At 45.2% G+C, this 19,648-nt stretch overlaps 1 protein-coding gene across 1 annotated transcript in view; it reads left to right on the plus strand.

Moving 5' to 3' along the window:
* The window catches only part of CPN1 (carboxypeptidase N subunit 1), a 549,032-nt gene extending 529,745 nt beyond the window's left edge, over positions 1 to 19,287 (plus strand). The window contains exon 9 of the mRNA XM_044056935.1: positions 18,572 to 19,287. Coding sequence (XP_043912870.1) covers positions 18,572 to 18,676 — 105 coding nt within the window. The 3' untranslated portion in view covers positions 18,677 to 19,287. The remainder of the gene's footprint in view (positions 1 to 18,571) is intronic.
* Positions 19,288 to 19,648: the final 361 nt, after the last annotated feature.

Here is a 19,648-nt window from a genome sequence, read left to right on the forward strand (position 1 = left end):
ATACGCTTCGCAACACATACCTTGCCTATTGCCAGCTATTGTTTTGCGGGTGATGTCACCAGCCTAGAAGTATGCCTCTGACAGCGCTGTGCTCAGTAAACTCGGTAGCGCGTTCTGTAAATGCTTCATACTGTAGTGAGTTCATGTAGATAGGTGTAGGTTCGACTCCCGGCCCCCTTGGCGTGTTTCTGTGTGTGTGTTTTGCAGCTGCCTCTGCAGATGTAGATGCTTCGCAACACATACCTTGCCTACCAGCGGCCATTCCTGTACGGTTGTTGTCACCCACCTGTACATGTGCCTCTGCTGGTGGTGTGCTCGGTGGTCCACGTAGCGCATACCATACCTGTGTTGTACGTTTGTGCGGTTGGGTATGTGGGGTGTGGTCAATCACCATGCGTGCCACATGTGTGTGTGTGTCCATGCTCCCAGCTGCATGGGTTCATACGGTATGGCTTTGAGGTTTACGTGTAACACCCATATCCTGGCGCCATCCTTGTGTTTGTGGATGGTGGGACGCAGATCGTGTACTGCTTGTGTGCTTCTTCTGGTCGGCGACCTCCGTAGCGTGTTCTCCACGTGTACCCTACTATGGTGTTGTGGGTTGCTGCTGTGTACATTACACTCACGGGCCTGCGGATGTGCGTGTGTACCTCTTTCTTTTTATATCTATGTACCTATGTTGTGGCCGCACCGCCTCTTTCCCATGTACAGTCGTCTTCCCCATGTATCGCATATTTGCACGGCTGACACATATACCTGTGGTACTTTGCATATCCACACATTGTCCATGCACTGTCCGTATTCCAGAACACCTCATAGACATCGCTGGATTACATGGCAGACAGCTATCCTTGCTGTCCTTACACTTTACCCATACATGACATACACCTTGTGTGTACTTGCCTATTTATGGTGTGTGTATGTCTATGTGTGCTGTATGCATGGCCGTGTGTGTGTCCCACTATAGCCATGTGTGCAGCTGTCGCCACTATGGGTATCCTTGTGGCCCGCTGTCACATGTGCACGTCTGCACATACCTGCAGACTGTACTACCCCTCCGGCGGCAGCGGCCTTAGATCCCCCGGTGCCCTAGGCTGTGGGGCTACATGGCACACGCCAGCACAACACATGGTGCACCCATCTTGATATACCTACGTGACACGCCTACTAGACAGGTGGCCGTACTAGGGCAGCGGCCTGGGCAGCCGCAGGATTGGCGTATGCCTACGGCCGGCTATGGGCACATCACAAGGCACACGTCTACAGTCGGTGTTTTACGACGTGTAGGGTATTACACCACAGGAGGGACCTCCACAGCTATGCTGAAGAATGCGTATGTAGATAGATTAGTAGGTGGAGGTTTGGCCACACACCAGGGCTGACCGATGGATAACTGTTGAGGCATCCTTTGTGAAGCAGGTGGAGCAAACACCCGTAACGGGAATGTAGTGTAGATGCAGATGTAGGGTTAACATACATTTGTCTACTCTGTCAGTTCTGTACCATTGTATTACAGTGATATGCTATGCATATCTTCCATATACATTGTTAGGTCTCTGATTGTTGAGGGGTCGGCATAGTACAATATCATGTAATACGTGTGTTCATAGGATGCCTTCTGAATTGTTGACAAACGTGTGTGTCGTTAGCAGTGCGTCTGTGCTTTCTATGCTGTGGCTACATGTTCATTGTTCGCATAGAAAGTGACAAATGGAAGTGTACGGGTGGATACTTAAAGCCTGGATGCTCCCATGTTATGTATACGTCTCACGGGGCCTACGGGTGATAGCGCATACATGTCTATGAAGAACCTTTGGATACCATGTGTGACCTGCCGTGCACGAAATGTTTACGTTGACTGTTCCATCTACCTATGTGTGACATGGTTTGTGGCCATAGGGTGCCAGCGGGTCTTTATTGTTGAGCAGGTGTTTTCCATGGTCAATTGACATCAATCCTATTAATCCACTGAAGGATGTCTTTCATTGGTGGGAACGCCATGGTTCGACCATCGTATGTCTTTCCCAGCTGACGTTGATATTGTGCCATTGGTATGGTTCTACAGGTCACACATCTGTTCTGCTGTATGGAAGCGTGATCCCCATTAATGTGCTGGCGGATTAAGTGCCGTATACTCCGGTATCTGCCCAGCGGTCTGGCTTTGTATGGGGGGTGTCTACTGTAGTCCCTATCTGTATTTCCTGGGTTATGCCTTGTAACAGCTGTGGGATTCCCCCAGGTTTGCAGCTATGGGTGCCATCTTGGCCGTACGTTTGTCCATCTATGGGAACTGCCTACTGGACACTAGTATAGGGCTGTACACATTACACAGCTGCATTCTGCATTTTCCGGGGGATGATTGCCATTATTAGTGCGGAGTAACGCATATGCCATGCCCACGTCCCTCACAGGGGGCGGGACAACGAATCATCTGCCAATCCACACCGAGACCCATTTTTGCATACCCACGATCCCATGTCTGCAACACTCGACAGTACCCATTGCACATCCTTCATGTGTGCGGGAATGGGATGTGAACGCATGTCTATTGACACGACGAGCTGGGGAGTCCTATTCATATGTCCTGCATTTCATGGACACTTGTCATCACCCTTGTACACGCTTGTGGTGCCCATATCTACCTGTGCCGTAGTCACGGCTGTCACTTCTTCTGGTTCGCACGATAGCAGCCTGTCGCCAACACCTATGGACAAATATGTGGGTCCTACTATGGACACCGATGTGCATATGTAAAGTGTAGAACATGTTGGACCGTGTCCATTCGGCCAGTGGTTTTGACTGCCGCTGTATGTTCCCAGTCGCGGATGTCTGTTTGCCTACCCATGTTATGTAGTGCTACGGAACCCGTGTCCTTCCACAATTAACCCATATGGTGTTACTGTAGTCCTGCAGGTTGGCAACTGCTTTAAGTAATCCTCAGAGGTCCCATTGTGAACTATCCGCCACTGTATTGCCATAATAACACAGCCGGTACATGTAGAACCTATTTATTCATGACAGGATGTTCTTTATGAGTGGGAACGCCATACTTTAAGCATGCTATGACCTTCCTAGTTGCCGTTGTTGGAGTGCCATTAATATGTGTTCCACAGGCGCCCGTATGTTCCGCGAGTGGAAGCGGGTGATCCCCATACACTTGCTAGCAGCTTGGTTGCTGTGCGCCGGGATTCGCGGCTGGATGGATGTCTATGGAGTGTGTCTACTGTTGTTTCCAGCTGTATTTCCTGTGTTATGCCTTGCTACAGCTGTGTTATTTCACCAGGTTTGCTATTCTGGGTGCCATCTTGTCCGTACGTTTGTCCAGCCTTGGGAAATGCCTACTGGACACTGGTGTATGGCTGTACCCATTTCACACCTGCATGTTGCATTCTCCAGTGGATGATTGCCATTATTGGTGGGGGGTAAGCCATGTTCTGTACCCACATCGCTCCACGGGCGGGACAATGGATCCTCTGCCAATCATCTCCGACACCCATTTCTGCATACCCAAGATGCCATGGCTGCAACCCTCGACAGTAGCCATTGCAAATCCTCCATGTGTGCGGAATGGGATGTGGTCGCACATGTGTGGACTCGACAATCTGTGGATGTCTGTGCATATGTCCCTCATTTCATGGACAGGTGTCATCAACCTTGAACACGCTGGCGGTGCATTTCTGCTGCTGTGCCGTAGTCACGGCTGTAGTTCATCTGGGTCTCCTCGCAAAAGGAGAAATTTTTGGGTCCTACAATGGACACAAATGTGCATATGTAAAATGTAGAACATGTTGGACTGTGTCCATCTGGCCAGTGGTTGTGACCGCTGCTGTATGTTCCCAATCGCGGATGTGTGTTTGACTACACATATTATGTTGTGCTCTGAAACCCGTGTCCTACTACGATTAACCCAAATGGTAATGATGTCATGCTGCAGGTTGGCAACTGCTTTAAGTAATCCTCAAAGGCCCAGTAGGACGATATCGCCACTGTATTGTCAATATAACACAGCGGAACATGTATACCCTATTTATTCATTTAAGGATGTTCGTTATATGCGGGCCAGTGTTGAAACATCCTATGACCTTCCTAGTTGAAGTTGTTTGTGTGCCATTAGTATATGTTCCACAGGTCGCCCATTTGTTCCGCAGTATGGAAGCGAATGATCCTCATGTTGTTGATGGCAGATCCAGTGCCATGTGCGCGGTATTCGCACGGCAGTCTGTCTTTGTATGGGGAGTGTCTACTGTAGTCCCTATCTGTATTTCCTGTGTTATGCCTTACTGCAGCTGTGTAATTCCATCAGGTTTCCAGTTATAGGTGCCATCTCGGTCGTACACTTGTCCATCCATGGGAATTGCCTACTGGACACTGATATAGGGCTGTACAACACTCACACCTGCTTTTACCATTATCCGTGGATGCTTTGCATCATTAGTGGGGAGTAAGGCACGTGCTATACCCGCATCCCTCCCACGGGGCGTGACAACGGATTATCTGCCAAACAACACCGAGCCCCATATTTGCATACCCAGGATCCCATGGCTGCAACCTCCACGGTACCCATTACACATCCTTCATGTGTGCGGACTGGGATGTGGTCGCACTTCTATGGACACGACAATCTGGGGATTTCTGTTCATATGTCCTGCATTTCATGGACAGTTGTCCCCAACGTTAAACACGCTGGTGGTGCATATGTCTAGCGGTGCCGTAGTCACGGTATGTACTCGGATTGGCTTTTTCTGGCATACTGGCAAAACAGTCAGAATTTTGGAGTCCTACAATGGACACCGATGTGCATTTGTAAAGTGTAGAACGTGTTTGACTGTTCCCATCTGGCCAGTGGTATTGACTGCCGCTGTATGTTCCCCAGTCGTGGATGTCTGCTTGACTACCCATCGTCTGTATGACATGGCCTATCTATATCCACGTGCTAGTATGCGTAAATACAGCAAACCTTGCGTCCTGCCCATCTTCATAAACGACATTATGGAACATATATCGGCTGAAACAGACACTGTCAAATACGATAGACTCCACAGTGAAAGGATACTGAGCTGTCTCAACTACTAACATGGGGCACCGTCGAGTACGGATGTCATGACATAGCCGTCCTAATTCACTTCCTTCAGGGTCGGTTTAAAGCGAATTAATCAATAAACCTGCTCATAGTTAGGTGGACAGTGCTCCAAGTCTTGATTATAACGTGACATATACATATCAGTGTTGCATGCCTTACTTCATGGAAACAATAATACGGCAATCTGTTAATATATCTACAATATTGGTAAATACAATCAGTATCCGGACACATAGTTGATAATTGGTGAGAGTGCACCTTAGGATGTAGTGTGTTGATCAGGTTATTGTATATCGATGTGTATATTAGTAGCATTACGATAACAAAGCATGGAATCAATAGGTACTATTTAAGCATATATTTCACAATTATGAATGTAAACGTGTGGAGGAGACATCCGTAACCTTCCCTGGTTCCACTGGATCACACGCACTGCATACACTCGCATGTCGGATTGTGTTACGCGCACGCGCACATGCATATCCGTATTCCGTTTATATATGTTTACAGTGTCTGTGTGGTTACGTGTTTTGCATTACTTGTGACTATTCCGGTAACATATGTCTGATCCGGTTGACGGACGTGTGCAGAAAGCACTTACAGCTTTATATATGTAACGGTCTTTGCAGCATGGACGCTTTACGTACACGTGCACATCTATATGTTCTATAGTCATGATTCCAACGTGACTGCAGTCACGTTTGAGACTTACTGTGACCAGTGCACGTTAGCTGTTCGTTGTCATTAATATGCATACCCGTGGTACCTATGTACATTTACATATCACCCCCCCCGCACACACGCACGTCACAGGCATCCATTCCCCTGCTGGGAAAGGTGCGGTACTGCATGTTGAACATTCCTAATTCCCCCTCGCTCATGGCCCAGGATGCATATGTCGTCACCACAGGGCTGTTCAGATGACAGCTGCTTATATCCCATATGCATACAGGCCTTCGATTGTCAGGGTGTTGCTGTGGTGCTTTGGGTTTGGTCTTGTCCGCCCACTATGCGGGACCGCCCTGACCATGTGAATGTTAGATGAGTCACATGGGCACGCTTTTGTCCGTGTCCATGGTACTATGTCACGGCCCCCAATTAGTCTTAACCGTGTATGTCGAATGTCCGGTGTATCCGTTGTAGATCTCGTTATACTAATTGCACACGGTCTGATCGAACTAACCTACTGCCATTACTAACCCTCCGTATGTATGGGCTGTGTCGCAATATTACAAGGGTTTAACATTGCGTGTCGACGTTCACTGAGCCACAGACATGTCCGTTGCTTTTTGGCCGGTTTCGCTGTGCTACACACATTTAACATGGCGTAACAGGTTGAACAGCTCAGACACGAGGACATCGGGTTGTCCGTCGTTGTCTATTATTGAATGTCTCTGTGGAGTTTGTTTCACAAAGCGACACATTGTCGGCATTGTTAACGGACATCTCGCGCATGCGTCCGCACCGACGCTGGTGACGTATGTCTGCCTTTGGCGGCGAACAGGCATTATGCTGTGCCATTCTGTCTGGGGATATATGGTTTCCTTCCTTACGTAGATGATGTGCCATACTAGCAATGACCCTAGCGATGACCAGCGTCTAGGTGTGGGTACTGCTGTATTACCCACGGAAGAGTGGCCTTAGGGTAAGTGGTGACCTAGGCAGAGGTTGCCACCGATCGTCACCCGCTACCCCTCCTGGTCTACCTACACCAAATAGAGTCTGGAAAGGTGCCCGAGTATAGCAACACCCTAGGCGGCTACCTACTTGGCCTATGCCTAAGGCCGGCTATGTGTGTGGTCCCTTGGGCATCGGACTCGAACGTGGCACGTCTGCGTTGGTATGTCCAGCATTACCCACATCCAGCCCCAAGGCAGTTAACACAACATCCATGGGTCCACATGGTGTCCCAGCTGTGCACTCCGGGAACTCTATGGGGAATTTAACCCACACGGACAGCTGTGTAATCCTAGCCTCACCTCAGGATACGCACCTGAGTAGTAGCACAGGCGACTGTAGTCACACTCCACATAGATGGTGCCTCCACTGACCCTGGGTATTACCATACCATTAGTTTGACAAGCCTTATCTGCAAAGCCATGGAGATGGATCATAATGGGACACATAGATGAGGACATAGGGGACCCGCATACTTTGGATACAACCCACTTTAGCTTGGTCATAGTCAGATCATGCCCTTTACACGTGTTTCACTTTGTAGAATCAGTCACCAAGGCCATTGCTGAGGGTAAACCAGTCCATACAGCCTACCTCAACCCGGCAGAGGCCGTCGACACAATACCCCCCTCGGGTATACTTGATAAACCCGTCATCTTGAATGTAAGTCCATACATCGCCCTATGGGTTGCAAGCGTGCTAGGTCACAGAACACACATGGCCATAGTTGCTGGCGCCATGTCATACTCACAGCCAGTCACAGGTGGTGTCCCATGGGGCTCAGTCCTGGGTCCACTATTTCCAGCATCTACGTTTCCAATGTACACGCACACACAGGGGGTTATGGGTGACAATGTTTGCATACGACTGCAAACCGGATGCCAAGGTCAGACACACATCTGACACAGATATCCTTCAGGAGTGCCTCACAGATGTGGATAAGTGGTACCAGAGACATGTCCTACAGCTAAATGCCAGGAAATGCATAGGCATACCCTTCGGGATGAACAAGGTTACCCGAGCTACCATATAGGTGGCAGTCCACTGAACACGGAGGGGGTTACCAGTGATCTGGGGACACGTGTTGTTGTTAACCGTTCGTTAGACACACATGTTGCTAACATAGTTGGGTAGACCTTCCACATTGGCCACATCATCATGAAGGGATTCACATCTAGATCAGGGAGGTCATTGTCCCTTGTACTCATCACTCAATAGACCTATGATTGGGTACAATGCCCGTTCAGAATGTATCTGACCCAACACCTGCAGCAGCTGGAAAGGCACCAACAGTTCTTCGACAAACGGATGCAGGGTCTCAGGTATATGTGTTATACTGACCGACTGAAAGGATTCCAGCCGTATACAGTTGCATACCACTTGCCCAGAGGTGACCCGTGCCTGGCATGCACGGCTAGGTCGAACCCAGATCTGATGACTATGCTTCACGTAAATAAGGTAGATCCTCAGAACCACAAGGGCAGCTGACGTACACCTTGACACTGTCATTAATCGAACGTGTTGTTGGGACGGATTCATCACCCAGACACTCACTATGCTGTGGAACGACATCCCAGTACATGTGAGGGCAAGCACCTCGCTGGCCTTCTGTTAGTATTTACACATGGATGTCTGCATTGATTTCTTTCTGTAACCTTGTAAATGAATGTTACATTAGCACATTGTGAATCTTTACATTTCGTTGGTCTATTTTACAGTACTCATATTCATACGGTTTATGTGTATATATTATGGTTCATTCATATTACTAGGTGTCTGCAGTTCTGTTAATATATTGGCACAATCCGTGGGACATATACATGTAGCTTACACAGTCAGACATTTGGAAAACATTTTATGTTGGTTCATGTTTCATATATGTACATATATTTCCATTTTCCGATGAATACTGCACCTTTCGGAGCAATGTCTGTTGTCCTCACTGTGTGGGATGTGTAACCCAAGTAAGGTTTGTTCGCTTGTCTGCCTTTAAGGCATGTAATTAGTACCTAGCACATCTAATGTACCAACCAATTAATGCTTGTAAATTTAGTAGGTTGGACTACATTGTATGTAGTCTGAATAAGTCTGCTTATGAAGCAGACGAAGTGTGCTCCAATACACTATGGTGACTGCCTTTAATTCTTGGTGTGCTCTGGTTGGTCACTGACGGTCCCTACAGTACCTCGGCTTTGCTTTGGACTTCATCGGCTGGTTGTCTGTGTTTCTTGTATGGAGAATGTCAACTGTAGTCCCTATGTGTATGAGTTGTGTAATGCTTTACTACGGCAGTGTAATTCCACCGGTTTGCATTTATGTGTGCCATCTTAGTCATACGCTTGTCCATCCATGTGAATTGCCTACTATACACTGGTATGGGGCTGTACACATTTCACACCTGCATTTTGCATTCCCGGAGTATGGTGTGCATTATTAGCGGAGAGTGGCATGTGCTACGACACGTCCCTCCCACGGGGCGGGACAAAGGATTGCCTGCGAAACAACACCGAGGCCTGATTCTACATACCCAGACTCCCTTGACTGCAACAGTGGACAGTACCCATTACACATCCTTCATGTGTGCTGCAGTGTGATGTGGACGCAGCTGTATGGACCCGATACCCTGGGTATTTCTGTGCATGTGTGCTGCAGTTCATGGACAGCTATCATCAACATTGAACACGCTTGCGTGCCTATGTGTACCTGTGACGTGGTGACGACAATTAGATCACATGAGTAATGCAGGAAGCTAGCAGGCATGCTCTGAACAGAATTTTTGGGTCCTACAATGGACACCGATGTGCATTTGTCAAGTTAGATGTTGCTGGACTGTGTCCACCTGCCCAGTGCTTTTCACTGCTGGTGTATGTTCCCCAATCGCGGATGTCTGTTTGACTACCCATTCCACATGGTGCTACATAACCGGCTGCGTTAGTACTGTGAACAAATGACATACATCCAAAGATGGTGGTTACCAACTGCTTCATATAAACCTCAGACATCCCAATGGGACATATCCGTCACTATATTTCCAATATAACACCACCAGAACATGTTGCTTACCTATGCATTCATGTAACCATGTTGTCTTCGTAGGTGGGAATGCCATAGTTTACACATCCTACGTGACGTTGTGTGTGTGCCATTAGTATGTGTTCCACAGGTCGCACATCTGTTCCGCTGTATGGTAGCGGGTGCTCCTCAGTCTGTTGCTGGCAGATTGAGTGCTGTGTACGCCGGTGTTGGCACGAGTCCGGCTCTGTATGTGGAATGTCAACTGTGGTCCCTATGTGTATTTCCTGTGTCATGCCTTACCGCGGCTATGTCATTTACCCGGGTTTGCAGTTGTGGGTGCCATCCATGACAATTGCCTACTGGACACTAGTATAGGGCTGTACACATTCCACACCTACATTTAGCATTCTCCGGAGTATGTTTTGCATTATTAGCGGGGAGTAAGGCAGGTGCTACGCACACATCCCTCCCACAGGGCGGGAGGAAGGATTGCCTGCGAAACAACACCGAGCACAGAGTCTACATACCCAGAATCCCTTGACCGCGACAATTGACAGTACCCATTACACATCCGTCCTGTGTGCGGAAGTGTGATGTGGATGCAGTGCTATGGACCCGGTACCCTGTGTAATTCTGTGCATCTGTGCTGCATTACATGGACAGCTATCAGCAACATTAAACACGTTTGCGGTGCATATGTGTACCTGTGACATCAATGAGTTCACTTAAGTGTTGAAAGAATGCGGCATTCCTGTCTTTAGACAAATTTTTGGGTCCTACATTGGACACCACTGTGCATATGTAAAGTGTAGAGCTTGTCGGACTGTGTCCTTGTGAGAAGTGGGTTTCACTGAGACTGTGTGTTCAGGAATCGCGGATGTCTGTTGGACTACCCATTCCACATGGTGCTACATAACCAGGTGATGTAGTACTGTGGACAAATTACATACATCCAACGATGCTGGTTAGCAAATACTCAATTTAAACCGCAGACGTCCCAATGGGACATATCCGTCACTGTATTTCCACTATAACACCACCAGAACATGTTGCTTACCTATGCATTCATTTAACCATGTTGTCTTCATAGGTGGGAAAGCCATAGTTTACATATCCTACTTGACGTTGTGTGTGTGCCATTAGTATGTGTTCCACAGGTCGCACATCTGTTACGCTGTACGGTAGCGGGTGCTCCTCAGTCTGTTGCTGGCAGATTGAGTGCTGTGTACGCCGGTGTTGGCACGACGGTCCTGCTTTGTCTGTGGAATGTCAACTGTAGTCCCTATGTGTATTTCCTGTGTTATGCCTTCCCGCGGCTATGTCATTTACCCGTGTCTGCAGTTGTGGGTGCCATTCTGGCCATACGGGTGTCCATCCATGACAATTGCCTACTGGACACTACTATAGGGCTGTACACATTCCACACCTACATTTAGCATTCTCCGGAGTATGGTTTGCATTATTAGCGGAGAGTAAGGCAGGTGCTACGCAGAAATCCCTCCCACAGGGCGGGTAGAATGATTGCCTGCGAAACAACACCGAGCACAGAGTCTACATACCCAGAATCCCTTGACCGCAACAATTGCCAGTACCCATTACACATCCGTCATGTGCGGAAGTGTGATGTGGATGCAGTTCTATGGACCCGGTACCCTGGGTATTTCTGTGCATCTGTGCTGCATTACATGGAGAGCTATCAGCAACATTAAACACGCTTGCGGTGCATATGTGTACCTGTGACTACAATGAGTTCGTTAGGTGATTAAAGAAGCGGAAGAGCTGTCTTTAGACAAATTTTTGGGTCCTACAATGGACACCACTGTGCATATGTAAAGTGTAGAGCTTGACGGACTGTGTCCTTGTGAGCATTGGATTTCACTGATACTGTGTGTTCAGGTATCGCGGATGTCTGTTTGACTACCCATTCCACATGGTGCTACATAACCAGCTGATTTAGTACTGTGAACAATTGACATACATCCAAAGATGCTGGTTACCAACTGCTTCATATAAACCGCAGACATCCCACTGGGACATATCCGTCACTGTATTTCCAATATAACACCACCGGAACATGTTGCTTACCTATGCATTCATTTAACCATGTTGTCTTCATAGGTGGGAATGCCATAGCTTACATATCCTACTTGACGTTGTGTGTGTGCCATTAGTATGTGTTCCACAGGTCGTACATCTGTTCCGCTGTACGGTAGCGGGTGCTCCTCAGTCTGTTGCTGGCAGACTGAGTGCTGTACCCCGGTGTTGGCACGAGTCCGGCTCTGTATGTGGAATGTCAACTGTGGTCCCTATGTGTATTTCCTGTGTCATGCCTTACCGCGGCTATGTCATTTACCCGGGTTTGCAGTTGTGGGTGCCATCCTGGACATACGGGTGTCCATCCATGACAATTGCCTACTGGACACTAGTATAGGGCTGTACACATTCCACACCTACATTTAGCATTCTCCGGAGTATGTTTTGCATTATTAGCGGGAGTAAGGCAGGTGCTAGACACATCCCTCCCACAGGGCGGGAGGAAGGATTGCCTGCGAAACAACACCGAGCACAGTGTCTACATACCCAGAATCCCTTGACTGCAACAATTGACAGTACCCATTACACATCCGTCATGTGCGGAGGTGTGATGTGGATGCAGTGCTATGGACCCGGTACCCTGTGTAATTCTGTGCATCTGTGCTGCATTACATGGACAGCTATCAGCAACATTAAACACGTTTGCGGTGCATATGTGTACCTGTGACGTCAATGAGTTCAGGTACGCATTGAAATAAGACATAATTTGGTTCTTTCCACAATTTTGGGTCCTACAATGGACACCACTGTGCATATGTAAAGTGTAGAGCTTGTCGGGCTGTGTCCTTGTGAGCAGTGGGTTTCACTGATGCTGTGTGTTCAGCAATTGTGTATGTGTGCTTGACTACCCATACTGTGTTGTGCTACAGGAAACATGTGTTCCGACACCAGAAACCAATGCTATACATCCATTGTTGCAGGTTAACAACCACTTTCATACCATACCCAGAGGTCACGATTGGGAGGTATTGCCACTTTATTATCGAACAACACCCCCAGACTGTGTACATCATGGGAACCTTAGGCCAGTCTTACCGGCCATTTCCAATTGTAATTGGCAGACACATGTCAATACATGTATGATAACACATATTGTCATGCAGAAGTTGATCTATGTTATTTGGACATTGGCTTCTGCTTTTGGCATCCGTTGCTGTGAGTGTTGCCAGTTAACATACACATTGCTTGCTCAGAGGCAGACTACACACTACTGCGCAGTACTGTGGTCTCCTTTAAGGACCCTGAGCCAGTGGTCAATGGTACAGCAGCCACTGCATCAATCACATTTGCCATCTACCAGTACCTACAGGACTGCATGTACCAGGCATTCACTTACCCAACTGTGGTTCATTGTACCAATGCCAAGCGTCCAGTGTGGTGTACCCCAGCCATACACATGATGTACAACACGAGGAGGTGGCTACTACAGGGTGGAGCAGACACCTTGTGAGGTGTGACACCCTTGGTCATCATATGTGTAGAGTTACACAATGTCATGGGATTGTCCAGGGCACATTCCACAGATATACCTACATGGACCTGGCTGACAATCATACCACCTTCAGTTGCTATGCTCGACACCTGTGAGGTCACTACCACATATGCTCTGACTGGGTTCACATAGAGGTGGGGTTTACTCAACATACACACATTGCCGACATACAGGCTGACAGGTCCAGTGAGGACATCTCCACACCCTCCACCACACATGTGGAGATGTCTGTACCAGCGGTTTGTGGTCACCAAATGTTCTGTGACACACAGGTGGGACATGCTCTCTCCAGGGTAGTGTGAATAGCATCCATGAGACCAGATGGTGAGCCCGCTGTGTACTCCACTATCTCATTTGGGATTAGGACCCACAGTTAGGACAGCTATTTCTTTATAGCCTCACCTCAGGTAGGGTGCCCAGGTTGTATCGCATGACAACTGTATTCCCACATCACAGGGCCAATGCCTCCACTGAGGCTGGTTATTACTGTCCCAGTACCCTGAGGAGACCTATCTGCATAGACATGGGGTGGGATCATACTGCGGTTCGTACATGACTGCATAGGGGACATACATACCGCATCCCACACGGTTTGTCTTGTTCAGGGCGGTTCATGCCTTTAAGACATGGTTGACATTTTCGACGGTCACCCAGCCCATTGCTGGGGTGTTGCAGTCCATACAGCCTACCTCGTCCTGGCAAAGGGCTTCATAACATTACCCCTCAGGTAACGTTAATGAAACCATTGGCTGGGATGTGAACATGTACATCACAGAATGTGTTGTAAACTGTCTATGTGACACAACCCACATGGTCATAGTTGCTGGCTGCATGTCAGACCAACTGCCTGTCACAGGTGGTGTCCCATGTTGCCATTCCGTGGGTGCACCCTGTCATACATCTACATTTCCGGTACAGGCACACACAGCGGTGTTATGGGTAACATTGTTTGTAGATGCTTGCAGAACAGATGCCATACTGGGACGGACATCTGACACAGATATCCTTCGCAGGGGCCTCCCGGATATGCATATCTGCTGTCAGGGACATGTCCCACAGCTAACTGGTACATAATGCAAAGTCATACCTGTCGAGGGTAGTAGGTCACCCCTGTACAACGTATAGGTGGCTGTCCCCACAGCCCAAGGGTGACTTCCCAGGATCAGGGGACAGGGTTTGTCGGTCGCCTTTCATTCAACACACACATTGCTATCGTGGTTCTGTGGGACTTCTACATTGACCACCTGTATGTGCAGGGAGTCACATCTGACTTCACAGCCCGACACGCATTACACGGTCACTATATAGCATAGAACTTCACTTATTTGCCTAAGTATGAGCTTATTGTTGTGGCAGTTTGGTAGCTTATTCTGTTTCTTGGGACATTTAGGTATTTCAGTTACGGAAATAACCGATTCAGGCTACAATTACATTAAATACGGAAACTCATTATCCACTACACTCTTCACACATTTCCCGTTTTAATGCTTTATTTCGAACACGATGCCAATACAGGGACTGCCCTCGCAAAGTGGGACGGTTGGTGACCTTAGTCGCTACTCCTATGTCGGTGCGGCGTGCTGACATGCTGCTGTACACCTTCTCTGACTATGCACACTCACAGTACATTGCTGTACGGACACGGTATTACGCGTATCCTTTGTTCCTTGGACAGGTACATTTCGGGCTGCGTGGGTTTTATTTGCTTCTCTGTTTAGTTGGGACGGGTACTTTGTTGCATACTCTGCGGACATTTCATTCTGCGCGGGCCATGGCTGCAGCCATTTCTATTCTGGGCGGACTATGGCAGACAGCACGTTAGGTTGCTCTTCGCCTGCCTGCTTAAACACGCCTACTGACGCATCCTACTTGGGCTCGCTCACGTACACTACGCACATGCCTGTGGTTACGGTGCACTCTCATTAATATGCATATGGCGCTACTGCGCCGGCTATGCAATGCACCGCCGGCGCAAGCCTTACACCGGCCTTGCGCCGAGCTTCATGAATCCCGGGGAATATTTATTTTACTACATTTAGTGAGTATAGTGTAGAGATTACACAGTTAATTAAATATTATTGGGGCTATTTTTGCTCTCAAAAAATGTTTGTACTTGGTTAGATAATTTGCTTGGGCTATCATATAGAAGGGACAAAAATATTCACAATTTTTTAGTTAGAAGTAAATTTTGTATGCCAGTTACTAATTTTTGCTCTCAACCAGCAGTGACAGGTACTTACATTTGTTGCAGATGTAAGGCCTGTAAATATGTAGTGAATAGTTTCTCTAAAATTAATGACATAAAATGTACTTGGGACACGTTTTCTTGTGACACTGTAGATGTTATTTATGCACTGAGGTGTCCATGTAACTTGTTTTATGTTGGGGAAACTAAGAGACAATTCAAAGTAAGGCTTATGGAACAAATAAGGGGTATTAAGAATAAAAGGGAAGAGAGTCCTATAGCAAGACATTTTAATGAATTTCAGAATAGCTGCAGTGAGGTTCTATACAGCACTATTTTAGAAAAAATGAATGCATCTGGTTTTGAAACAGAGTTGGTGAAACATCAACTCTTATTTAAAGAAGCTATATGTATTTTAAAGTTTGATACTGTGTACCCGAAGGGGTTAAACGAATAACTCAATTGGAGAGTACTGATTTAAATATTTAATTGAATTATTGATTGTGTATATTTTTATAAATGTGTGTGCTGGTTTATTGCACTGTTTTACTCCTTGAAGGCTTTTTAGCCGAGACGTCAGAGTACAGAGTGTTTTAATAAATTGCTTTGGGGGTTCACTGGCCAGTTGTATTTTCTTTGCTCCAGGGTCATTAACCTAGTAGACACCTATGAAGTTTTTTTTTTTTTAATTTACAAAATTAATGGAATGTTTAAAGAGTGCATATTTCATCATGTTTGATATTAATTGCACAATCCTTTTTTACGTATCTCTTTGTGCATCTAATGCGAAAAGACTCGCATGTAAGACATGAGACAGACTTGCAATTAAAATAGCTTTGTACTTTATTTGTTCTTTATGTACTAATAGAAAAATGAGGGGGGATTAGAACTAAACCTGCAATATTCTCATGTATTACAATTGAAAGTGAGCCCCCCCCTCTTTTTTTCAGGAGTTTTAATAGATCTATACTTATCCTTTAAAATATCCTTCACATTACTTTTTTTTTCCTATTAATAAATGGTGGCTTTTCTCCTTTCATTTTGTTGTCAGGGTCTGCAGTAGGACTTGTTTTTAATAATACCATTGATGCCTAGTATATCTAAGGTGTAAGTGAAAACAAAACTCATTCTGTATTAACATACTCATCACCGAGATTAAGTGGTTTATATGAAATAGCCCTTCTTTCAATGGTTCCTGAAGAACATTTATCAACCAACCATTGTGGATAATTTCTCTCAATGAACTTCTGTTTTATCTTTTCAAGTTCTAAGAATATGGCTTCATCTACAGTTAAATCTACTACTATGAACCATTTGCCATTTCACAACATTACCATAGGAAGGGTGCATGCTTTCATACTCTAAATGTGAATTGTTTGGAACCTTCCTTCTGTAATTTCTTGTTACAAAAACTCTTCCTGATAACATATTTAGAAATCACCAAATCAAAAAGAAATGCTTGTGTATTATACTCAAATTGAGTTAAATTAATTCATTTGAATTATTCAAATAAGTAAAATGATACCAAATAATTTAATTTCATTTAATTTTGGCCACACACAAAACCACATGATCAGAGAAGAGAAAGTATACATCAACATTATTAAATAGGGGTGACAGTATGCATAAACATTTTCCCTCTGCACCAGTACCATGTTGGTGTAGCTGAGATCAAGAGCTGCCTCATTGTTAGCCTGTCACTTTACTTAAAAAAAAATATTCAGGGCAGCAGGTGGGAGGGGTGTTATTTCCTGCTAGACCCAATGTCACCCTGTAATTGGGTGGACCACCAAGTTTAGTCTGTTGGTCAGTACACTCTCAAATAAATGAGGCCGGAAGTCCAAGGTTACTGACGTGCTTCAGATTATTCTACGCAAGGCCTATGTGGAGGTTCTGCACAGTGCCAGCAGATAATGCAATTGTGAAGATAGATTCATATTAAACAAGTAAGCAAAGATCTCAAATCCCAAAGCAATTAAATGATAAAAAGTCACTATCAATTAAAAATAAATAACTACACCAGAGTTTTTTAATCCCTTCATGAGTGACAAATCCCCATACTCCTCTTACTTAAATATACCATTCCCATGGTCCCATAACCATGGAGAGAAGTCAAAGACCACCGGCACCATTGAAAATTGGCCCCACTCCCCACCTGCAGGATTATGCTCCATAACACTGATAAAATGAACAAGGCAAAACAAACAGTGCATCTTCTACTTCACAATCACCTAGACCATACAAACTAAAACAGAATTGATGAACAGATATATAAATAACAATTTTCCATAGACTCTATAAAAAACAGCTATGGTTGCCAAAAACTCTCATTCAGTATACTTACTTTAGCATGGAAGTAAGTGATAAAATTTCTTACAATTAAACTACGTAATTCCAGTCAGCACAAATAAACCTCACTTTTTCTGGCAACTATCTAGCACTATGCTGACTAGTCAAACCAGGACCATAGTCGGCATAGGCAAATATTCTGCCTCATCTCCAGTGGGCCAGGTGAGTATTGTTACATTAAATACATAAGTAAACAGAACATAAGAATTTTTGTTCAATTTGTTGTAACAACATGTTTAGTTTACTATTAAAAAAACAGCACAATCTGTACTGTGTTTTAACACAGAATAGCCATCATTTGGCAGAAAAGGTCCTTAGTCATAATAATTAACAGTTAAGTTATACAGTCAGTATGTGCTTCAGTCAACAATTATGTAAGTATCATACTGTCACCATATCACCTGAGTATTTCATACTGTCACTATATCACCTGTGTCATACTGTCACCATATCACCTGAGTGTGTCATACTGTCACCATATCACATGTGTGTAAGTGTCATACTGTCACCATATCACCTGAGTGTGTCATACTATCACCATCTCACCTGAGTGTAAGACATTAGTGATAAAACAAAATAAACAGACTTAATATATAATACTGAAAGGATGAACATTACGTTGAACTGTTCATGAATTTTATATAACAATATTTCCTCCTCATATTTCTTTGATATACAGGTAAATTTCCACCTGAAAGAAGTGAAATGCCTACCAAAAGAAGGACACACATGCTTAAAACAGATCGACAAGAAAATATTCCCCCGATCAGTAACTGACAGCTAATATCTCTAAAACTGGAAAGGATATTGGAAAAAAAAGTGTCTCTCAGTACAGGACTTAAGAGACAGTCTTTGCTAAAAATTACTACACTGTTTAATTAATTAAGATGAAATGGCTACAGATGTTTGTATTTTAAAAACTATTTACTATTTTGCACATTGTGAATGGTACCATGAATGCTTGACTAGTACTACATTTTGGGGTTTTACACTACATGTAAATAAGCAAAGTGTCACAGCCATTAATGAGTGAATATTTATGGCCTAACAAATGTATATATTTGCACATTTAAGTATGAAGAAACTACAGAGTGAGACAGACGGACAGTACTGGTCAGACTTAGAGAACTTTGACTGCATTAAGTGAAGAATATTTATTAGGATGGTAGGTAGAACAAACCAAATGTGAAACAGCAAATTGACTGAAAGAGAGTTAATACTGATTTGTTAATTTTTATCTGACTAGAAGGATATATTTAATTCATGAGAGGGTTAACATCTGATATTCTAGACATTTTTGTTTTCAACTGGTCTATTATCGGTTTACTATTAAAATTTCGAACGGCACTCCGTCGACTGTGCTATAGTCGGCAACGGAAGTTCGAAAACGTCGAATGTCGAAGTCAAAAAATCAATCTAGGAATGGTTTTAACATGGGTCGAGGTAGGTGTTCAGTATTATTCTGAACTACAAACATCTCCCCTACCTCGACCCATGTTAAAACCCATTCCTAGATTGTTTTTTTGAGTTCGCAATTATCATTTTCAAACTTCCGTGTTCGACTTTAGTACAGTCGACGGAGTGTCGTTCAAAATTTTAATAGTAAACCCTATTATCAGTCTAATACTGTTATTGTGTGACTAAGAATATATTTATATATCCACCAAAACTGGATTGGCTGCCAGTGGATTAAAACAAAATGAAAGGCCTGTGATCAGTGCTGCAAAGAAATCATGGCAGTTTCATATCACACATC

Source organism: Protopterus annectens, chromosome 14.part0 (genome assembly GCF_019279795.1).
Source record: "Protopterus annectens isolate FY-2018-M chromosome 14.part0, PAN1.0, whole genome shotgun sequence".
Classification (NCBI taxonomy): Eukaryota; Metazoa; Chordata; order Ceratodontiformes; family Protopteridae; genus Protopterus; species Protopterus annectens.